General features: G+C 57.9%; 2 protein-coding genes across 5 annotated transcripts in view; both read right to left on the reverse strand.

Annotated features, from left to right (window-relative positions):
• Positions 1–2,245, reverse strand: part of GRIN3B (glutamate ionotropic receptor NMDA type subunit 3B) — a 10,429-nt gene extending 8,184 nt beyond the window's left edge. For 3 of the 4 annotated variants that reach the window (XM_026064768.1, XM_026064769.1, XM_026064770.1), the window contains exon 1: positions 545–2,245. The gene's annotated coding sequence lies outside the window, so the exon portion shown is untranslated. The remainder of the gene's footprint in view (positions 1–544) is intronic. The other variant, XM_026064767.1, reaches the window with a different exon arrangement.
• Positions 2,246–2,329: 84 nt separating this feature from the next.
• On the reverse strand, positions 2,330–14,773 carry WDR18 (WD repeat domain 18). The gene is made up of 10 exons (XM_026064774.1): positions 14,558–14,773; positions 13,346–13,456; positions 11,414–11,547; positions 10,631–10,772; positions 9,768–9,911; positions 9,303–9,367; positions 9,047–9,171; positions 5,676–5,842; positions 3,844–3,912; positions 2,330–3,547 (listed from the first exon to the last, which is right to left on the reverse strand). The coding sequence occupies exons 1-10, from the start codon at positions 14,765–14,767 to the stop codon at positions 3,416–3,418; spliced, it is 1,299 nt and encodes a 432-aa protein (XP_025920559.1). The 5' UTR covers positions 14,768–14,773; the 3' UTR covers positions 2,330–3,415.
• Between the last annotated feature and the right edge of the window lie 2,862 nt (positions 14,774–17,635).

Raw genomic sequence — 17,635 nt, forward strand, 5'->3', positions numbered from 1 at the left:
GCAGCGGCTCCCGCGGCTCCTCGCCCCGCTCTAGCTCGAGGGCGGCGGACAGCGCCCGTCACGTCGCCGCGGCCGTCACCGTGGCCTCGGGCCCGCGGCGGAGCGGCACCGCCGCCCGCAGGCTGCGCAGCACGAGGGTCCGCGGTGTCCTGCAGGAGCCCCCGGAGCCCCGGACCCCCGCCGGGCTCTGCGCGTGCACACACACACACACACACACTTGCACACACACCCGTGCACACCGACAGGGCGCACACGCGCACAGCGCAACCCCTCACAGCCCCTCGCGCCGCCTGTCCCGCCACCCCGCGGGGTTTCGGCCTCGCCGCTCGCCCCGTCCCAGCCCCACAGACCAGCCCTGGCAGCGTCACAGCCCACGCTGGGTCCATTCCCCACCCACCCCCGACTCCCTGTGACACTTCTGCGTGCCGTTATGCCTGCCAGTGCTCCCATCGTAGCGGCATTAATCCCTGGGAAGGCCTTTAGGAGGGAGCTTAAGGAGCCACAGCACATAAATCCCCAAGATTTCCAGGAGAATTTCACCTACCTTTTAACAACCAGTGCGTTCCTCCTGCTTCAGCCAAGACTTCTCGTCCTATGTGACTCGAATGAAGATGCCCGCGCTGCCCGCTCTGCCCAGGCTTGGCAGAAGTCTCCCAAGGCAATTGCTGGAGCGAGGTTTGGAGCTCTGACCTGGCCTCCGCTAAAGGCCATGACCCCGATGCCTGCAGTTAGGGAGATCCAGCCTTAAAACCGTCCCCATCCTGGGGCTACAGGGCTCAACCCAGGGCGGACGAAGGGGTTGAGGGCTTCGTGCTCCTGTGTCTCAGTGCCTTGGACACGCAGCAGCTTCGCAGTCTTCCTCTGCAGGGAGGCAAAGCAGGGTCCCAATCCTCATCTTACCCTGGGGAAACTGAGGCAGGGCAGGGCAGGCCAGGCGGCTCCCTGCTACCGGGAGCACAAACATCGGCTGCCAGGGAGACCGAGACTCTACTAAATTAACAAGAAAAAGAAAGCAGGCAAGAAAGCCAAGTAGCAGCTGGCAAAAAAATATTGGTCATCAGACAAATTTAATGAGTCAAAGCTAATGAATTGCCCTTGGGGAGGTGGGCCCGGAGAGGGGGAGGCAGCGAGCACAGACCCTATCGGGGCAGTGGAAGCGCCGGCAGCCCTGTGCCGCAGGGAGCTGCTGTCCCCCCAGAGCAGCCAAGGACCAAGCGTGGGGCACCGCCAGCTCCATCACCCCTGGGAGAAACGAGGCCGGGCACCAAGTGCCCAGCGCAGGAGCTGCAGTGGGGACCGAGGCCCCGGGGCCCACGCTGGGACCAGGAGAGAGAACGGGCACAACCGGGGGATCCGTTTCGGCCCCGGCCCCGTGCGGAGCCTTTGGTGCTCTCCTTGCCAGCTCCCGGCACGCCAGGGTTACGTTCCTGCTGCAGCCAGGCTGCCTGCGGCTCTCAAAGTACCAGCCTGGCTCCGGCTGATGCTCTCCGATGCAGCTGATTAATGTTGATCCAAAACGTCAGAAGGAAAGTGGGGAGCAAAAGGAAAGAGAAGCAGCACTTATTAAACTAAAAGCATTATCTAAGCAAGCTGGCATGAGAGTGATCTGCACGGACACTTATTAAAGTGCACTTTAAATCCACTGCACTTACTTCTGGTGTATTAAGCAGGTTTGTGTGGTGGGTGCACCTGGGGCCGGCTGTGCTCCCTGGAGAGCCAGGCTGCCCCCTCCTGTGTCCCCACTCCTGCCCCTCGGCTGGGGGGCAGAGCCCTGTGAGGCAGGGATGGACCCGCATCAGGACAAGCAGCGACCCCGTTCCCACGGCAGGAAACTGCTGGTCCTTGCCAGCATCTGCCCCTTCTGCCTCCTGCCCCCCAGCGCAGCCCGCTGCGGGGAGAGGAGCCCGGGGTGCAGGCGGTGCCCTGGCACCGGTGCCTCACGCTCTGGCACTGCCTGATCCGTCATCTTTTACCAGCCTCAGGCTGGGACCTGGCCCCAGCTCCAGGCAGGAACAAGCCGAGAACAACGGCACCGAGCAGGCAGCGCAGCTGGGCCATCGCTCCCCGCCAGAGGCAGCTGCAAGCAGCGGGGGGACCACGGCAGGCGCAGAAGGTCTCCGGGTGACACGCGGATGCTTTAGGAGGCTCTGGGAAAACAGCCTTGGTGAGAGGGGTGCAGACGACCACCCGACTGTGAACAGCGCGACTTCCCTCGGCCGCAGACTCACTTCCCCGCTCCCTGGTGCGGCCCAGTCCGGGGAAGCGGTGGCAGGAGGTTATTGAGATCTGCAGTCACCAGCAGAGTTTAAAGAAAAACCTCAGGCATCTCTCACTATAAAAAACAAATCTTTTATGTAAAAAATAAACCTAAACAAAACCCACAACCCCCGCTGCCATGCTAGTGACAATACAAAAGGCCGATTCCCCAGAACACCGTGGAAAACAAAGTAGCCGGATCCAAATATATATAAATTGTCAACTTACGAGATTGGAAATAGCACCTTGCTTGTCCCTCCCGCCCTCCCCAAGGAGTCAGCCCTGCGCCCCGGAACGAGCAGCCGTGCTCCGAGCCCGATGGACGCCCCGGCCGCGGCTCCCACCACCCTGCAGCCCGCTGGGCCGGGCCGGGTGGAGGTGGCGGTGCAGGAGTTGTGTCTTCAGGCTGGACGCCCCCCAGGATCGCCCGCCCGGCCCCCGGCAGCGCCGTGCTGACCCGCGGGGGCTCCGGGCTGGGAATCAGCCGGACACACTCCCCTCAGGCGTTGCGGTGCAGGAACTGCTCGGCCCCCACTGTCACATGAGCAGAACAAACCCACAAGCTGGATCCCTGCTGGAATGGAGCCTGTGATACCGAGCAGAGTTTCCAAGGGTGGGGTGGGCGAAAGGGATCTCTCAAATCCAATCTCAAACCAGTATTAAGAGAGGACAAAAACACTTTTCTGTCTGCACTGCAGGGTCAAGTAACAAAAAGAAACAGGAAAAAAAAAGGCTGGGGGAAGAGACTGGAAAAGAGCAGGAGCTCCATCCCGCACTCCTTCCCTCAAAACCTGGTAACGCTCCTCTCCACCAGCTGGCTACTCCATAGGCTTCCCCAGTTCCAGGCAGCACTGCCTCTCTGCTGGCGCCAAGAAGTGTCTCGGGGTGAAAACGGTCCATGTGTTGTCCTGCATGCAGCTGGCCTGAGAGCACACGCAGCAGCCTTGCAGCCCCGCGTGTCGCAGTTGCGTATCATCGAATGGATGCCAGACCAAGCAGGCAAACGCTCCTGTGTGCGCCGTGTTGTAGATGCTTGCGAGGACACATGAGCCACGTGCGCTGGCACGTCTGCGTGCGCACGCGCCCAGGGGCTGGCTGGTTCTTCCCCAGGAGCTGGGCTGGGAGAGGCGGAGGGGTGGGAGGGCTGGGGGTTGCCTCTTCATTTGGCTGGTTTGGTGATGATGCGGGCGGAGAAGTCAAACAGGTTCTTGTTGATCTTCCGGAGGGTGCTCACCTCCTCTTCTAGCTCGCTCACCTGGATCGTCAGATGTTCCTGGTCTCCCATCAGGTTCTGCGAGGGAGGAATGTGACAAAGGAGCTTCAGGCACCGGGGTCTCAACTCTGGCAAGTGGGCGCTGGTGTTTCCCAGGACAGCAGCAAACCCCAAACCATTGCATCCTCTCCCACCTTCGTCTCCTCTTCAAACCTGTGCCCCTCCTGTCTACACCATGAGCAAACTCCAGGGCTTGTCCCTCCCATTCCCCAACTTTGCGTAGTGCCCTAAGGACCAGTTCTGCTTAATGGGGACCCCACCACAGGGATCTGCAGCAGGAGGAGGTGCTTCCCCCATCTCATACGGGGTCTCACCTTTTCCCTTGTCGAGCACATCTGAGAGTACATCTTCTCAGCCTTTTCCAGGTAGCTCTCCACAGACTCCTGCAAGGACCAGACAGGAGCAATTAATACAGAAAACCTGGGTGCTCTCACAGCGGCCCCAGGGCAGAGCACCCCGCTGGAGTAGGCGAAGAAACCTCCTGGCTCCCCAGACCCAGCCACGGGGGCCAAAGCAGCAACCGAGCGGAGACTCCAGCAGCTTCACAGCCTGTTCTGGGCCCCCTTCCCTTTCCAAAGGGGAGGCCTGTGCCCTGCACTGCTGGGCAGGGGCTGGGGGTCCCAAAACAGTCCCCTCGAGAGTGCCTTGTACAGGCGACCTCCCTGCTCCTCTCCCCTGCTGAAGGCAGCCTGGAAGGGGATTGCACGGGCAGAGCGCGCTTTGCCTTGGCAGCACGAAGCGCTGGGCACGACACGCTGCAGACTGCGCTCCCTAGGCATCGTGCTGTGAGCAGAGGAGCTTGACTGACAACAAGACTGACATTTCCAAAACAGCACCGGAGCTGGCCCTGCCACCATCTGCGTGCTGTCCCTCTCCCGAGCAGCGGACAAACAGCCCCTCCTGGAAAGGCTGACGCCTCCTTACACAGAGCTCATCCATCAGAAGTGACAGGGCTCTCGCTCTCCCGGGGATGGATGCCGACAGAGGCGAGAGAGAAGCGCGGGGACTCCCTGCGGCGAGGCAAGGGGAGGGACGGACCTGCCTGGCACGCAGCGAGCCTCTGATCGCTCGCGGAGCGGATCCTGACAGTGCCTGTTCCCTCTGGCTGGCCTTCCCCCCCCCGGCCTGGGGGGGCCACACCAGGCCTGAGCAGCAGGAGCTGTGAAACAGCAGAGCGAGCCCACGCCATGGCGCAAGGCTGGAAGGACAAATGACTGCACCAGCTGGACTGCAAGGGGAACGTGAGGGAGGAAGAATGGATTTCACTGCATTGGAGAATGAAGTTTGTGGAGGGGAAAACAGCCTCTCGCAAAAGGAAAAAGAAAAAAAGCTATGTGCGTGCGGGATCTTTGCAGGCAGGACCTTGGGCACAGCAGAGCAGCAGTGCCCAAACTGCCTCCTGCTCCCTCCACATCACCACTGATACTGGGGCAGAGACTTCAAAGGAACCCCCTGCATCCCCACCATGACCCATCCCGGGAGCCCTGCGCCACCCGGTGCCCCCAGTCCCGCAGCGCCTCTCCCTCGGTTGAGGGCAGCCCAGAAGCAGCTGAGAGCAAGAGAAGAGTCCTCCTGTTCCCTGCCTGGCAGCCCGGCTCAAGGCTCCCACTGCAAGTGAGTTAATTAGGCAATTCCACCACTTTAAAATAAACAGCACTTGGGGAAGTTCAGCTGCACTGGCGAGGGCAGGGGAGAGGATCAGATGTGCACAGGAGGCTTCTTGTGGAAAAGAGAGTACTCGAGGGGTGCAGCTTGGGGCAGGGATGGGCCCAATGCCCTCCCAGGAGCTGTGAGCCAGCACAGGCCTGTCTAACGCAGCTGTTCTGCCCACTGCCTCTGCCTAAACCATCAAGCTAACCACCCTTCTGGCCCTGAGCCCACCACTGGGTATTCAGACCCTCACTGTCCAATGCAAGAGAGACATTACTCCGTAAACAAGATGCGCACCAGGTCCTTCCACCCACAGCACTCGGGAGCTATTCCAGAACAGGCTGCGAAGCTGCTGCCTCTCAGCAGCGCATCAGCAAGGACCAGCCATCTGCTACTGCTCTGGCTGGAGGATCGATCTTGCAGTCTCATGCGCAGAGCCCCCTCTCCACCCCACTTCCATCTCTCCCTTCCCAGCAGCTTGCTCGTCCCTGTGTACCTGCTGGTGGAGCCCAAGGCGCAGTGTCACTCCCTCGTTCCCCTGGTCATCGCTGCTTTCGGTGCCGTGGAGGTGTTTGCTGAACTTGGGGAGAGGCATGCTGGGTTTGCCGTCCGGGTTAAACATGTTGGCTGGGGCCAGCACTATGAGCGCGTTCGTAACCGGACCTGGGGTGGGACAGAAAGGAGGGAACAGTCAGATTTCTCCCCCCGGCAGGTTTGCATCTTGGCTTCTGGGAACAGGAAATACAACCCAAAGGAGCAGGCAGCTGTACACGGCCAGGGCTCCTGCATCCTGCCCCAGCATCTGGAAAGTATGATCTTATAACAGCAGCGAGTTGTGCTTTTCCCCCAATCCTCTACGATCGGGAGCAGGGATCCCTCCATGCCCCTGCCTCGGCAGGCAGCGGGGAGAGGACAGCTTGCGCTCGCCCGCGCCACGGCGAGTGCAGCGCTCTGGCCGTCCTCTGCAGAGTGAGCCATCCATCAGCAGCTGCGACTCACACAGCAGCCTCCTGGCAGTGATCTATCACACACACACGTTTGGCAGAGTTAATGAGCGCTTTAATTACTGCATTTACCCACACAGGCTGCTGCTTTCTGTCAGCAGCCCCCTCCACCCCCCTTTTCAAACTCACACTTGCTGGCAAACTCCCACCGCTGCCTTCCACTTAGCAAACCTCTCCCCGTCAGACACACGGCCACCCTCCGGCCCACGTGCCCAGGCAGCGCTCCCCGGCCCCAGCGCTGCCTGGAGCGCAGCCCCGGCAGAGAGGAGCAGGCAGAGGGCTTGTGTGCAGAGCCGCTCAGTCACCGCTAATGAAACCCCAACCATCCATCTTGCCCTGCTGAACTCGACAACGCAACGGGAAAGGTTAAAAGGAGCCAGATCCACCTGAGTGAAGGCGGGCTGCTGCAGAATCACAGCTCTCACATAGAAGCGCTGCCAAAGGGAGCGGGGAAAGGTGCAGAACGGGACAACGGGAGGGAGTCTGGGGGGAGGCCTAGGGGGGCAAGGAGCCAGCTGAGGCCTCCAGTCTCTGCAGAGGAGACGAACAAAAGCACTTCTGATGGTGGAAGAGGGCTTCCTTATCATCATCTCCACCTCCAGCCAGACCAGAGACTGCTCCAAACCCGGACGCTGCTCAGAGGGCGAGATTGCTAAGACTGGATCCTAGCTGGCAAATTAGAGGCTCTGTCAAATGCTCAGTCCAGAAGCTGCTCTGCTGGATGCCAGGAGTCCCAGACTTCCTCCGAAGCTGCTCTTTGCCAAAACTTTGCTGTAATAAACCATTTGTTTTAATGTTGCTCCCTCGCTAAGGAAAAGCAGTTTGCTGCCTCTTATGAAAATATCCATTAGGGATATTACCACATCTGGTTCACCAGCAGGTCACAGACGAGCAGCTTGTAAGGAAGCATCAAGAAAGGCAGAGAGGACAAAGTCTCATGAACTATCCTGCAAATCCCAGATCTGCCTGGTCACCATCCAAGGCCCAGAACCCCCAGCAGAGTCAGCCCCAGCTCTCTCCCACCTCTTGGGCCCAGCCCTGAGCTCCAGCGAGGATGCTAATTCCATCCAGAGCCACCTCATAACAGGTGGCTCAGGCACCAGGCTGTGAGTAATATCCTGCCAGTGTGGGAAGAAGGACTTGACTCAATCACAGGAGAATAAATAATCCAGCTCCCAGCACTGTGGCAGCTGCCAGCAGGACCGACTCAGGTGGAGCCTCCCTGTGCCGGCCAGGTAGGAACAAGCCCTTGAAGATGATCTGCGCCCCAAGGCTTTTGGGGACAGAATTTGCATGACCAGAAGGTAACTGATGCCTAGATAGATTCCGGGGCAGTGCTGGCAAGGGAACCCAGGCATCCTGGCTCACAGTCAGGCAACCATTGCTCCCCTCATCCCAGAGATCTGCTGCCTCCCTTCAGAGCGGTGCTTGTGCACTCAGTGCCAGGCACGGTGGACAGTGGGGCGACCCAGAGCAGCCCTGCTTTATCCAGCACAGTCACAGTCACAGACCCGAGAGCAGCAGCCCAGTTTCTCAGTGTCCATCCCTCTGCCCGTGCTCTGCCCCCCCCCCCCACCTGCCTGCTCCAGTCAAGGACAAGCAAACCTTGCTGGAAAAGCCCCCTGCGTCCTTCTTGCCAGCACAGCCACGCTCCTCTCGAGCCAGGCAGCCGCAGCCCTGAGCCGTGCTCCAATTCCTCTGATCTATTTCCAGTACCATCATGTGGGGAGGCCAGTGGTTTCGCATTTGCCCTCAGCTACCTCCCCTTTGCCCCTGTGACCAGAGGGACCTCATTCTCCTGGGCACAGCAAGCCAGAGGTTGCTGTCATGTCAGCTGCAGCAGCAAAGCCCAAGTCATCGCTGCCTTGTGAAGAGAAAGGCTCAGGGAACATGCTGGGGGAATCAGCAGGGTGCCAGCATGGAACAGACCTTGCTCAGGGGCCAACATCACTGCTCAGAGAGGCAGCGAGAAAGGCAAAGGGCAGACTATGACCAGCTGGAAATGAGCACTGCAGGGAATTTCCTGCTCCACTAAGATCGGGGTTTGGCCCCATCAGGGAGGGAATGTCAGGGAGAGAAGAGCCCCAGAGCTTCCAATTGGGGAAAGCTGTGAATACCTTGTCTATCAAGTCTCTGTGCAGGGACTCTCCATCCTGCGCTCCCTACAGTACAGCTCTGTGGTGCAGGGGCTCCCTGGATGGCATCTCCTAAGCCACATACAGCTCCCAAGCTGCTTCCATGCCTGGATTAAGCACACGAGCAGCGGCAGGGTAGTACTGGTGCCAGGGCTGCTGGGGAAGCCAAATCTCTGCCTACAGCACGGAACAAGCCAGCAAAGGCTGCAGAAGGCAACCTCACCTCATGGCCCTGGCACCCAGCAGCATGGTCACCCTGGTCCTGTCCCTCATGGAAAGGACAGGGGCCTGTGTCCATCTGCGCTGACCCTGCAGCCTCAAGGAGGGTTTTAATGCCTGGCTTGCAGTGAAAGCTTGACCACCTCTCCTCTAATGACTCACACAGCTCTGAGTTTTCATCCGCTTTCACCCTTCTAATGCTAGTGGAGCAAAGCTGGATGGATGCTGCAGTAGATCCCCATCTTCAGTGGAAGGGTGAAATCTGTGACTTAACTCTCTTACAGTGCACAGAGGGTTTGTTAACAGACAGGGGAAAGGCCCAAACATTACTCCAGACAGCTAAGACATCCCCTTTAATGCTGCTACCCTTCTTGGAAGCACGAAGCAAGTAGCAAAGAAATGCCTGAAGTGCCCAGGGCAGCTTCAGAGCAGCAGAAGTGAGACAGCAGCAGGTTTTGACAGCTGTAGAGGAAAGGCTCCTGGAGACAGCACCACATGGACAGCTCTACCTTTGTGATTCATTGTCTTCAGGCACTGCTTGCTCTGGATGTCCCACAGCCGGACTGTTTCATCGTGTGAGCCGGAAAGCAGTAAGCTGCCATCTGTGGAGACCGACAGACACGTCACCTGGTTCCTGGAATGGGGAAGAGAAAAGGGAGTTTAAACTCGGAACGACCTAAGGTCAGACAGAAACAGAAGGAGTGATGCTGGTGACGTGGGCAGACGTGGCTATGAGATATTTGGCAGGTGTGACTGGTACCTCACCTGTGCCCTTTGAAGATCTTCCCGTTCTCCCGCTCTGTCTGGAAGGTCCGGTCTCTCTGGACTGGCTGCAGAAACGATGGAAGGAAGAAAGACAGATTTAAACCCAGGAAGACTGAAGCCAGAAGGTCCATCACTGTGCCTGGATGGGCTAGAGGTGATTTTCCAAGCCACAATCTCTCCCCTCCCTGGTCCTTCATCCCCTCTAGAAAGTTTCCTCTCTCCTGCCCTACCTCGCTCCCTCATCACTGCTGGAAACACCTCTCACTGTAAGGGGAGCAGCCCAGGCCCAGCGGCCTGCCCTGCGGTGACAGAGAAGGGTGCTCAGGGTGCAGAGGAACCTGGGCCCTCTGGCACCCCGGCAGATCACCCAGTTACACAGGGAGGGTGACAGCGACCCAGGACGCCCTGCCAAGGCTGGGCTGCACGAGGGCAGCGCCAAGCGGATCTGTGGCCCCCATCACTCACCCAGGCACACAGGTCAACCTGGAAGATGGAACCGTCCATGCCGCCGCAGAACATGTGATACTCAGAGAGGTCAAGAGTCACAGACATGATCCCCACATCGAAGAGGACAGAAAGAAGGAGCTCTCCAGAGGAGATTTCCCACAGCTGGAGCGAGAGGACAGAGGAGAATTAGGGACTTAAATGTTAGCTACACAATCAGAACACCACATTGCTTCTTATCTGCACTTGCAGGCCCAGCAGCAGTCTGGCAGCATGTACCAGCACCTCCTCCTTACTATGGACAGGGAAACTGAGGCACAAGCTGGCTTGCCCAGGGTCACGTGCAAAGTCAAAGGCAGATTGAGGAGAGAACCCAGGATCAGCCTCATTCTGGCCATGAGACAACAAGTTTCCCAGGCAACTTGGGAAAAGTGTATAACTTCTCTGTGCCCGTCCTGTCTCCTGGGGCAGATCTGGAAGCGGACTAGAGGTTCCAGGTCTGGTGCCAGCCCTGTCTGGAGGAGCTGGCTCCTGGGGCTGAAACCTGCACAGCTCCATCTCCTTTGTGACTGAAGGAACATTGGTCAGGGGGCACTAGAGGAGCTGAACCCAGCGCTCCCTGGGGACAAGAGGCACTGCAAAGCATCCGTGGAGGCCCAATCCTGAGGGCAGGTGCAGAGAAACTGCTCGTGTTTGGAGAAATGAAACCCTTAAGTCTGGCAGCTCTGAGTCATCACAGGGACAGCCAAGAAATTGTGCTACTGCAGCCCTCACGGACAGCTTTGCTGCAGCCCAGCGGAGACTAATTTTTAACCCTATGGGGTCTGCAAACCCCTGGGACACTTGTTTTTTCGGGCAGCTGTGGGGCCTGAGCCAAGCCTCACCTTCGCTGTCTGGTCAAGGGAGGCTGTGGCTGCTCGTGCCAAGGGCCCTCCAAAGCCGCAGCACAAGTCCGTGATAGGGAGGCTGTGTCGGGACCACACATGGCGAGGGTCAGGGATCTGGGAGGGCTCCGCCTGCAGCACGCTGTAGGGGAGAGAACAAAGAGAAAGATTAGCACCGCAGGGAGGAGAGCCACGCCACCGATCAGCAAGAGCAACGCTGGTGACGCCACAGCAAAGCGGCTGTGACAGGAGCTGGCTGAGGCTCTGCTGCCTCCGGGATGGCTCTCCCGGGTGTAAGAATCAAACAGAACGCAGAAGCTGACAGCAGCCACAGCGCATGCGATATCGAGGCCAAGGGCCTGAGATCCCCATCCCAGAGGACACAGAGACAGTGACCTCAGCTGCCATTAGCTGGGGAGGGAGAATGAGAACTGTCTACATAAAAGACCACTGCAGAGGAGAAGGGAATAATCCACTGCCTGTGTCCACTGGGAAAAAGAAGTCAGAGGCATATGTTGCAGCTTGGGAAACTTAGACGAGACACTAGGAAAATCTCTCTAGCACGAAGGTGAATAACACTAGAACACACTGCTGAAGAAGGGCCCGGACGCATCACCACCAGCGGATTTTAAGAAAGGCTTAGACATCCGTCAGGGTTGACTTAGGTAGAGCTGATTCTGCCTCAGGGAAGCAGTAGCTGATCTCTCGTCGCAATGTTCCTTGTCCAGATGCTCTCTGTCCCCAGCAGGAACGGGCAGAGACCTCCTCGCGGGGCACCGTTACCTGTAAAGGTTCCACACCAGAGCCAGGCAGTCCTTGGCTCCCGAGAGGAAGTGGCTGCTGTCATCAGTAAAGCAGAGGCATGTGAGGTCCTGGTAGTGTCGGTTCAGGACGGCTAAGAGGTTCCCATTGGAGACCTAGAATAAAGGAAAGGACACAAGAATATTAAAAGAACCATAATATAAATATAATATATGTAAATATAATCTAAAAATATTTTAAATATATTAAATATTATTTACTTTAATAAGAGCATTAAAAGAAGAGCAATGCTGCACTCTCCAGGAGGCCGTGTGCCACCCCAGAGGTAGCTGCATTTCAGCAAGGCTGCATGGTCTCAAGCCAGTGGAGGCTTTGGGATGGACCTGGGCACAGAGAGTTTCCTAAACCTGGAGCTTTTCTTGGTGAGAGGCAACGCTGCAGATAGGGAGGGAAGGAAGGAGGCAGCGAGGGAGGCCTATACAAAGAACAGAATCAACTCCCTCTCATTGTCTGAATTACACCTAAAAATAAAACCAAACTGCAATTCAATGGAAAACAGGTGGTTTCACAGAGAAGGCGTAAAACGAGAGCTCTTGGAATCTATTTCCAGGTCTGTGATGGATTCAACACAGCCTCGCTAACGTGCCCGTTTTCTCAGCTGGAAGGACAGTGCCTTCACCCACTCCAGCCAGACGCTCAGAAAGGTTCGCAGGGCGAGGCTAGCTGGAACCAAACAGAAAGGGCCGAGTTTTGCAGAGAGGCAGAGCAGAGGCCAGCTCGCAGCATCATGAGCAAGTACCTCCCACTTGCTGCAGTCTCAGCCCCAGCCTTCCTAGTGAGGTGGGGTTATTTTCAACACTGCCACAAGCACATTTTTAAAAGAAAAATCTGATGAATTAAGATAGAGCCGCCCACATAATAAGCCTCAGAAACATTCCCCAAGATTGAGAGCTTTTCAAGTTAGACATCTTGTTTTCTAATCCTGGCCTAAGAACTAGCTGTGTTTTTTATTTGCTTGGTGAAGTGCTTAGAATATTTTGTGAGCCCCACTTAAATAATAACATTAAATAAAAACAGAAGGATGATGACCAGAGCATGACAGTCCAGCAGTCTCTTTGTAGACATCCAGACCACAATTCACATACAAATATTAGGCTAAAATGTGGAAGAAGTGCTAAATGGAAATTAGATCCTGTGATTCTGCTTTGAGGGAGCCGTATCTGACCTCTTAAGTACAAGACGAAGCATCTGTAGCTGCTTGGAAAGAGAAGGGAAAAGAAAAGACCTAAACCTCATGCAGCACCTCCCAGCACAGTTTCTTTTCCTCGCTGCTTTGGCAAGCTGCACCGTAGTTGGGCATTCCCACGGAGCCGGTGAGCAATCCGGCCCCGGCCCCTTGTGGCAGCAGCAGCACAGAGCCAGACCAGCACCAGCAGCAGCTATAAAGTACATGACCCAGAAAAGTCTTTGCTCCACCGCGGAGCACAAATAACATGAATTTACTGACACTGCTGGGAAAGGAGCACTCGCTAACTGTACGGGATGCAAATCTCCACGTTTCAATTTCCTCTGGCCCAGGGACCCTCATTCATCTAACTCCGATATAAACACCAACCTCCTCCTCACAAGGACTGCTGGGATTTTGCACCTCCTTGGGATCCAATTTACTTTAACACACATGAGACTTAAAATCATTTATAGGAGCTTTCAGACCGACTCTCCAATTTACTGTGCACAACTTTGTGGAGCAGGACCTGGCCCAGCGGCTGCTTCAGTTCCAGGTGCCACCTGGACCCCCGAACAAATGAAAGGGAGAAACTACAAAGTCTTATCGGTTCTAGCCAGCGTATTTTAGTATTCCAACACCCCCGGCTATTTGCTCACTCAGCTGTAAGCGCAACAGTGCGCTGCACACCAGGCGCAGCCTGTTGGCTTGGCTGACGGCGTCCTTACCTCCCACAGGTAGATGCTCTCAGCGACGCCCACCAGGATGTAGAGACCGTTGGGAGAAGCCGTCAGGCAAGTCACCGGCCCAGGGCATATGATCTTCTGCTGGAGCTGGTCCTGGGAGCACAAAGGATATCGTGGCCGTTCAGTATGGGACAGAATAGGGGGAGGAAAGGAGAAACGAGACCCTGGCTTGGCTCGGACCAGGACACAGGGGAAAAGACTTTTCTGACAGTGCCCAACTCTCACCGAGGCTGCCGGCATCTAGGCAGCGCCCTCAGCCCACGCCAGCACTACTAGAGCTCAGAGATTCAGTGCTGAAGGGACCCAAAGAGGGAGATGGTGGAGAAACACAGTCCCTGGGATGGTGGAAATCACATCAAATTGCTCTGCATTTCGCTGGGTGTTTAGGCCCATGGGGGAAAATAAGGACAGGCCTGTGTTCCCTTCCCTCCCTCCCTCTTCCACCTATGCAGAGGTCCAGGAGCTGCAGGAGAGGTGCCAAAATGCGAGGGATTTGAATACTGTTATGCTCCACTGTTGGGGAACTCTGGAGTTTGAGCAGAAGATGTAGAAGCTAAGAAGACTACAGCAAAATGACATTTTTTTCTTGGGTAAATCAACAGGCTGCTGCTGCGCTCTGCAGTAAAACTGAAGGAAAAAGCAGGGAACAAAGCGATTATGGTCGTAGGACAGAGGATTTTTGCTACTATCCCATTCTAATTTAAGTGCAACGGGTGCACAGCCAGGAGGGGGAAAGAAGACGGCCCTGTGGGGGCTGGTTCGGTTTACGTGCCGGGGTTTGAGCCCAGGGATTTGCCATTTTTGGCTGGAGTATCAACATGGTGGGGGGGGTCTCTAGGGATAGAGGGGAGCCCAGGGCACCCACGGAGACGGGGGGGTCTCTATGGACACGGGGGTGCCACCATAGAGCTGGGGGGTCTCTATGGGCAGAGCGGAGCCTGGGGCACCCCATGGAGCTGGGGGTTCTCTATGGACGCGGGGGCGCCACCATAGAGACAGGGAGTCTCTATGGGCAGAGCGGAGCGTGGGGGCACCACCACAGAGATGCGGGGGAGGTCTCCACGAGGGACTCGGGGGCGTCACCATAGAGACGAGAGGGTCTCTGTGGAGAGAGGGGGGCTCGGGGGCGTCCCCATGGAGATGGGGAGTCTCCACGGGCGCCTCGGGCCCCGCCGGGCCCGGCCGCGCCGGTACCTTCCTCTGCAGCTCCCAGACGTTGATGTAGCTCTTGCCGAGCTGGGCGCCCAGGAGGTGCTCGCCGCCCAGCAGCGCCAGGCCGCGCGGCCCGCTGTTGCCGCCGCGGTAGCCGGGCAGGGCGGAGCCCGAGTGCAGCTCCCACACGGAGCAGTTACAGAGCGGCCCGGCGGCGTCCGACACCAGCGCCACCTCCATGGGCGCCGCCATCTTCCCGGTCCGCCAAGGCCAGAGAGAGCGCCGCGGCGGCCTAGAGCGCCGCCCTTCCTCCGCTCGACAACGAGGCGCCAGCCAATCAAGAGCGACGCCTCAACCGCTCCCCTCGGCCGCGTGCGGAGGGAGCCGCCTTTGCCTTCCGCGCGCGCCGGAAAGCTAAGCAGGGCCCGCCTCGTCCCGGGCCTGGATGGGAGACAAGTAGGGCGGTGGCTCAGTGCTGCCCGGGGGCCGCCCGGCTGCCCCATAGCGCTATGGGCACCCTGCATGCCTGGGCACACCGCGTGCCCCATAGCGCTATGGGCACCCCACTGCCCCATAGTACTGCAGACACCCTGCACACCTGCCTGCCCCATAGCCTTAGGGACACCCTGTGCACCTTGCTGCCCCATAGCCCTATGGGCACCCTGCACACCCTACTGCCCCATAGCACCCTGCATGCCTGGCTGCCCCATAGCCCTATGAGCACCCTGCACACCCCACTGCCCCATAGCCTTAGGGACACCCTGTGCACCTTGCTGCCCCATAGCCCTGTGGGCACCCTGCATGCCTGGCTGCCCCATAGCGCCCAGCTGCCCCATAGCCCTAGGGATACCTTACACACCCCATAGCACTATGGGCACTCCAGCATGCCTGGCTGCCCCATAGCCACCCTGCACACCCCACTGCCCCATAGCACCCCGCATGCCTGGCTGCCCCATAACACTGTGGACATCCCCGGTACCCGGCTGCCCCACCGCCTGGGGACACCCCCTCTCCCGGGGGCCGTGGGGAAGCGGCAGGAGGGACCCGGCGCCCCGGTGTTGGGGGGAGACTGAGGCAGGACACAAACCTCAGACAACGCAGCTTCTTTTTTTTTTTTTTTTTAATATTTCATCAACTTTACAGGGTTACAATTGTCTTAAATATTCTGAAGTTTAAATACAATCTGTATAATAATGTTATTATAAAATGTAAACTTTCAGTGTTTTTATTTTATTTTATCTTTTTTAATAATCAAAAGTTTCAATACCTGAATGTTTGCAAAACTGAAATATTTCACCGGAGGCCCTCAGGACAATGCAGCCTGAGACCCGCCGCTCTCAGAGGTAGAATGTGGTTTTTATTCTTTTTCTTTTTTTTGTCTTTTGTGTTTTTTTTTTTCATTTTTTACCTGAGTTAAGGTATGCACGCTGGATAAATGCGTCTGCAGCTGTGTTCATTCCTTTTTCTTTTCAAACCCCAGAGAAACTGATTTTTCTTTTTAAATCGATATGCAAAAAGAAAAATAAAGTGGAAGGTAATACGCTCGCTCTCTCTCAAAAAAAAAAAGGGAAGAAGAGTAGGGGAAAAATAATTAAAAAAAAAAACAGTGACTGTACAAATGCAAAACTCACTAAAAATCTAACCACCCTCCCACCCTGGTCACAAAAAAACCCCAAACACGTGACAAAGGAGCAGCCCCGCGGGCTTCCCGTGAGATTTCTCTCTGCAGGTAGCGGGTGGCTCCTGGAGGCAGCGGCTCGGAGCTGGCCGAGGGCGCTTTCCGCCGGCGGGACGGCGAGCGGCGAGCGCTCCCAGCCGGGCGGGCGCCCCGTCCTGCCGAAATCCCGCGGCCGCGGGGGACAAGCTTGGCTGCCGGGTGCTCGCCCGGCTGCGGAGCTGGGAATCGCCCTTCCCCGCCAAAGCCCCCCGGCCGGATCTCAAACCGAGCCAGCCGGCGCGTCGGGGCCGCCTCCGCCGAGCGGGTCCCGCCGTCCGCGCCCGCGTCGCCGCGCGCCGGGGAAGGGGAAAACCCTGCGCGCGGCGTCGAAACCTGAGGAATCTAGATACCGAGAGGAGGTTTCGGTACCCGATCGCGATTGTGTCTCACGCAGATGTACGTTGCTCGGGCTAACGTTTCGGGTCGATTCTGCTGCAAGGATTTCCAAGGAAGGTGAAAAGTGAAACTCGCACAAGTTAAAGCAAAGCAGCGTTAAAGCTTAAGAAAGATCCCTCGTGCTCGGGCTGCAGGATCCCGCTCCGGCCTCCCCCGGAGACGCCGAGCCGCATGCCGAAGCCCCGGGAGGATGCTCCCCCGGCCCCGCACAGCTGCCCGCCACCATTTCGGAGGGCGCAAAGGCACAAGTCCCCGCTGTGGCATCGGCTCTCCCGCCGGAGAGGAGCCAGCCTGCAGCGGTGCCTCTCCGGCGGCATCCCCGCCGGCACGGGCGCGCGGCCCCGGTCCTCGCAGCCGGCCCTTCCCCGTCTCGCAGGGTCAGTTTGCAAGCTGGGAAGAGCCAGCGCTTAACGTGCGACGGGATCGCGCCCATCGCCCAGCCTCTCCCTTCGAAGCACCCGTCCTTGCTGCACATCCCACCCCACGGGGCGACGGCCCATCCACCTTGCGGGTTTGGGCTCCTTCCTCCGCCTCCGAGTGCCGAGCCGGACATTTTAACTGCACGCCGTGTGAAAGGACCCTGCCGCGCCGCGGGATGGCCCCGCCGGTTTTCTTTAAAGGGGGTATATCCCGGAATAACATCGGAGCTCGTCTGCCTCGAAGCGCTGGGGCGGAAATCGGCAGCAGGAGCTGGCCTCGAGCCCCCGCGCTGCGCGGGCGCCACGATCCCGCTTTCCCGCGGCAGATTTCCAAGCGCTGGCAGCTCACCGCCGAAGCCGGCTTAGCTGAGGTCTCGCCTCCGGTCCTGACGCCCCGAGCAGCTTCTCCTGAGAGCTCAGAGCCAGGTATTCGGGCCAGTTTTCAAGCGCTCCCTTTCTAACTCGCGCCCCGGTGAGGGTACGGGCTGGATCTGCGATGCCCAGAAGCGCCCAGGCCCCAGCACGGGTCCCAAGGAGCTCGTTTAACCAGATGCACTGAACTGGCGCTGAGCCATTTGGGGACACGGA

The sequence above is a fragment of the Apteryx rowi genome, unplaced genomic scaffold (assembly GCF_003343035.1).
Source record: "Apteryx rowi isolate R43461 unplaced genomic scaffold, aptRow1 scaffold_220, whole genome shotgun sequence".
Lineage (NCBI taxonomy): Eukaryota > Metazoa > Chordata > Aves > Apterygiformes > Apterygidae > Apteryx > Apteryx rowi.

What these genes read in the sequence shown, in the direction of transcription:
- WDR18 (XM_026064774.1), bottom strand. Translation starts at nt 14,767, where the DNA reads ATGGCGGCGCCCATGGAGGTGGCGCTGGTGTCGGACGCCGCCGGGCCG. An exon ending in AGAGCATCTACCTGTGGGAG is followed by an intron (nt 11,548 to 13,345) that starts GTAAGGACGCCG and finishes CCTTTATTCTAG; the next exon opens with GTCTCCAATGGGAACCTCTT. An exon ending in AAGATCTTCAAAGGGCACAG is followed by an intron (nt 9,172 to 9,302) that starts GTGAGGTACCAG and finishes TCCCCATTCCAG; the next exon opens with GAACCAGGTGACGTGTCTGT.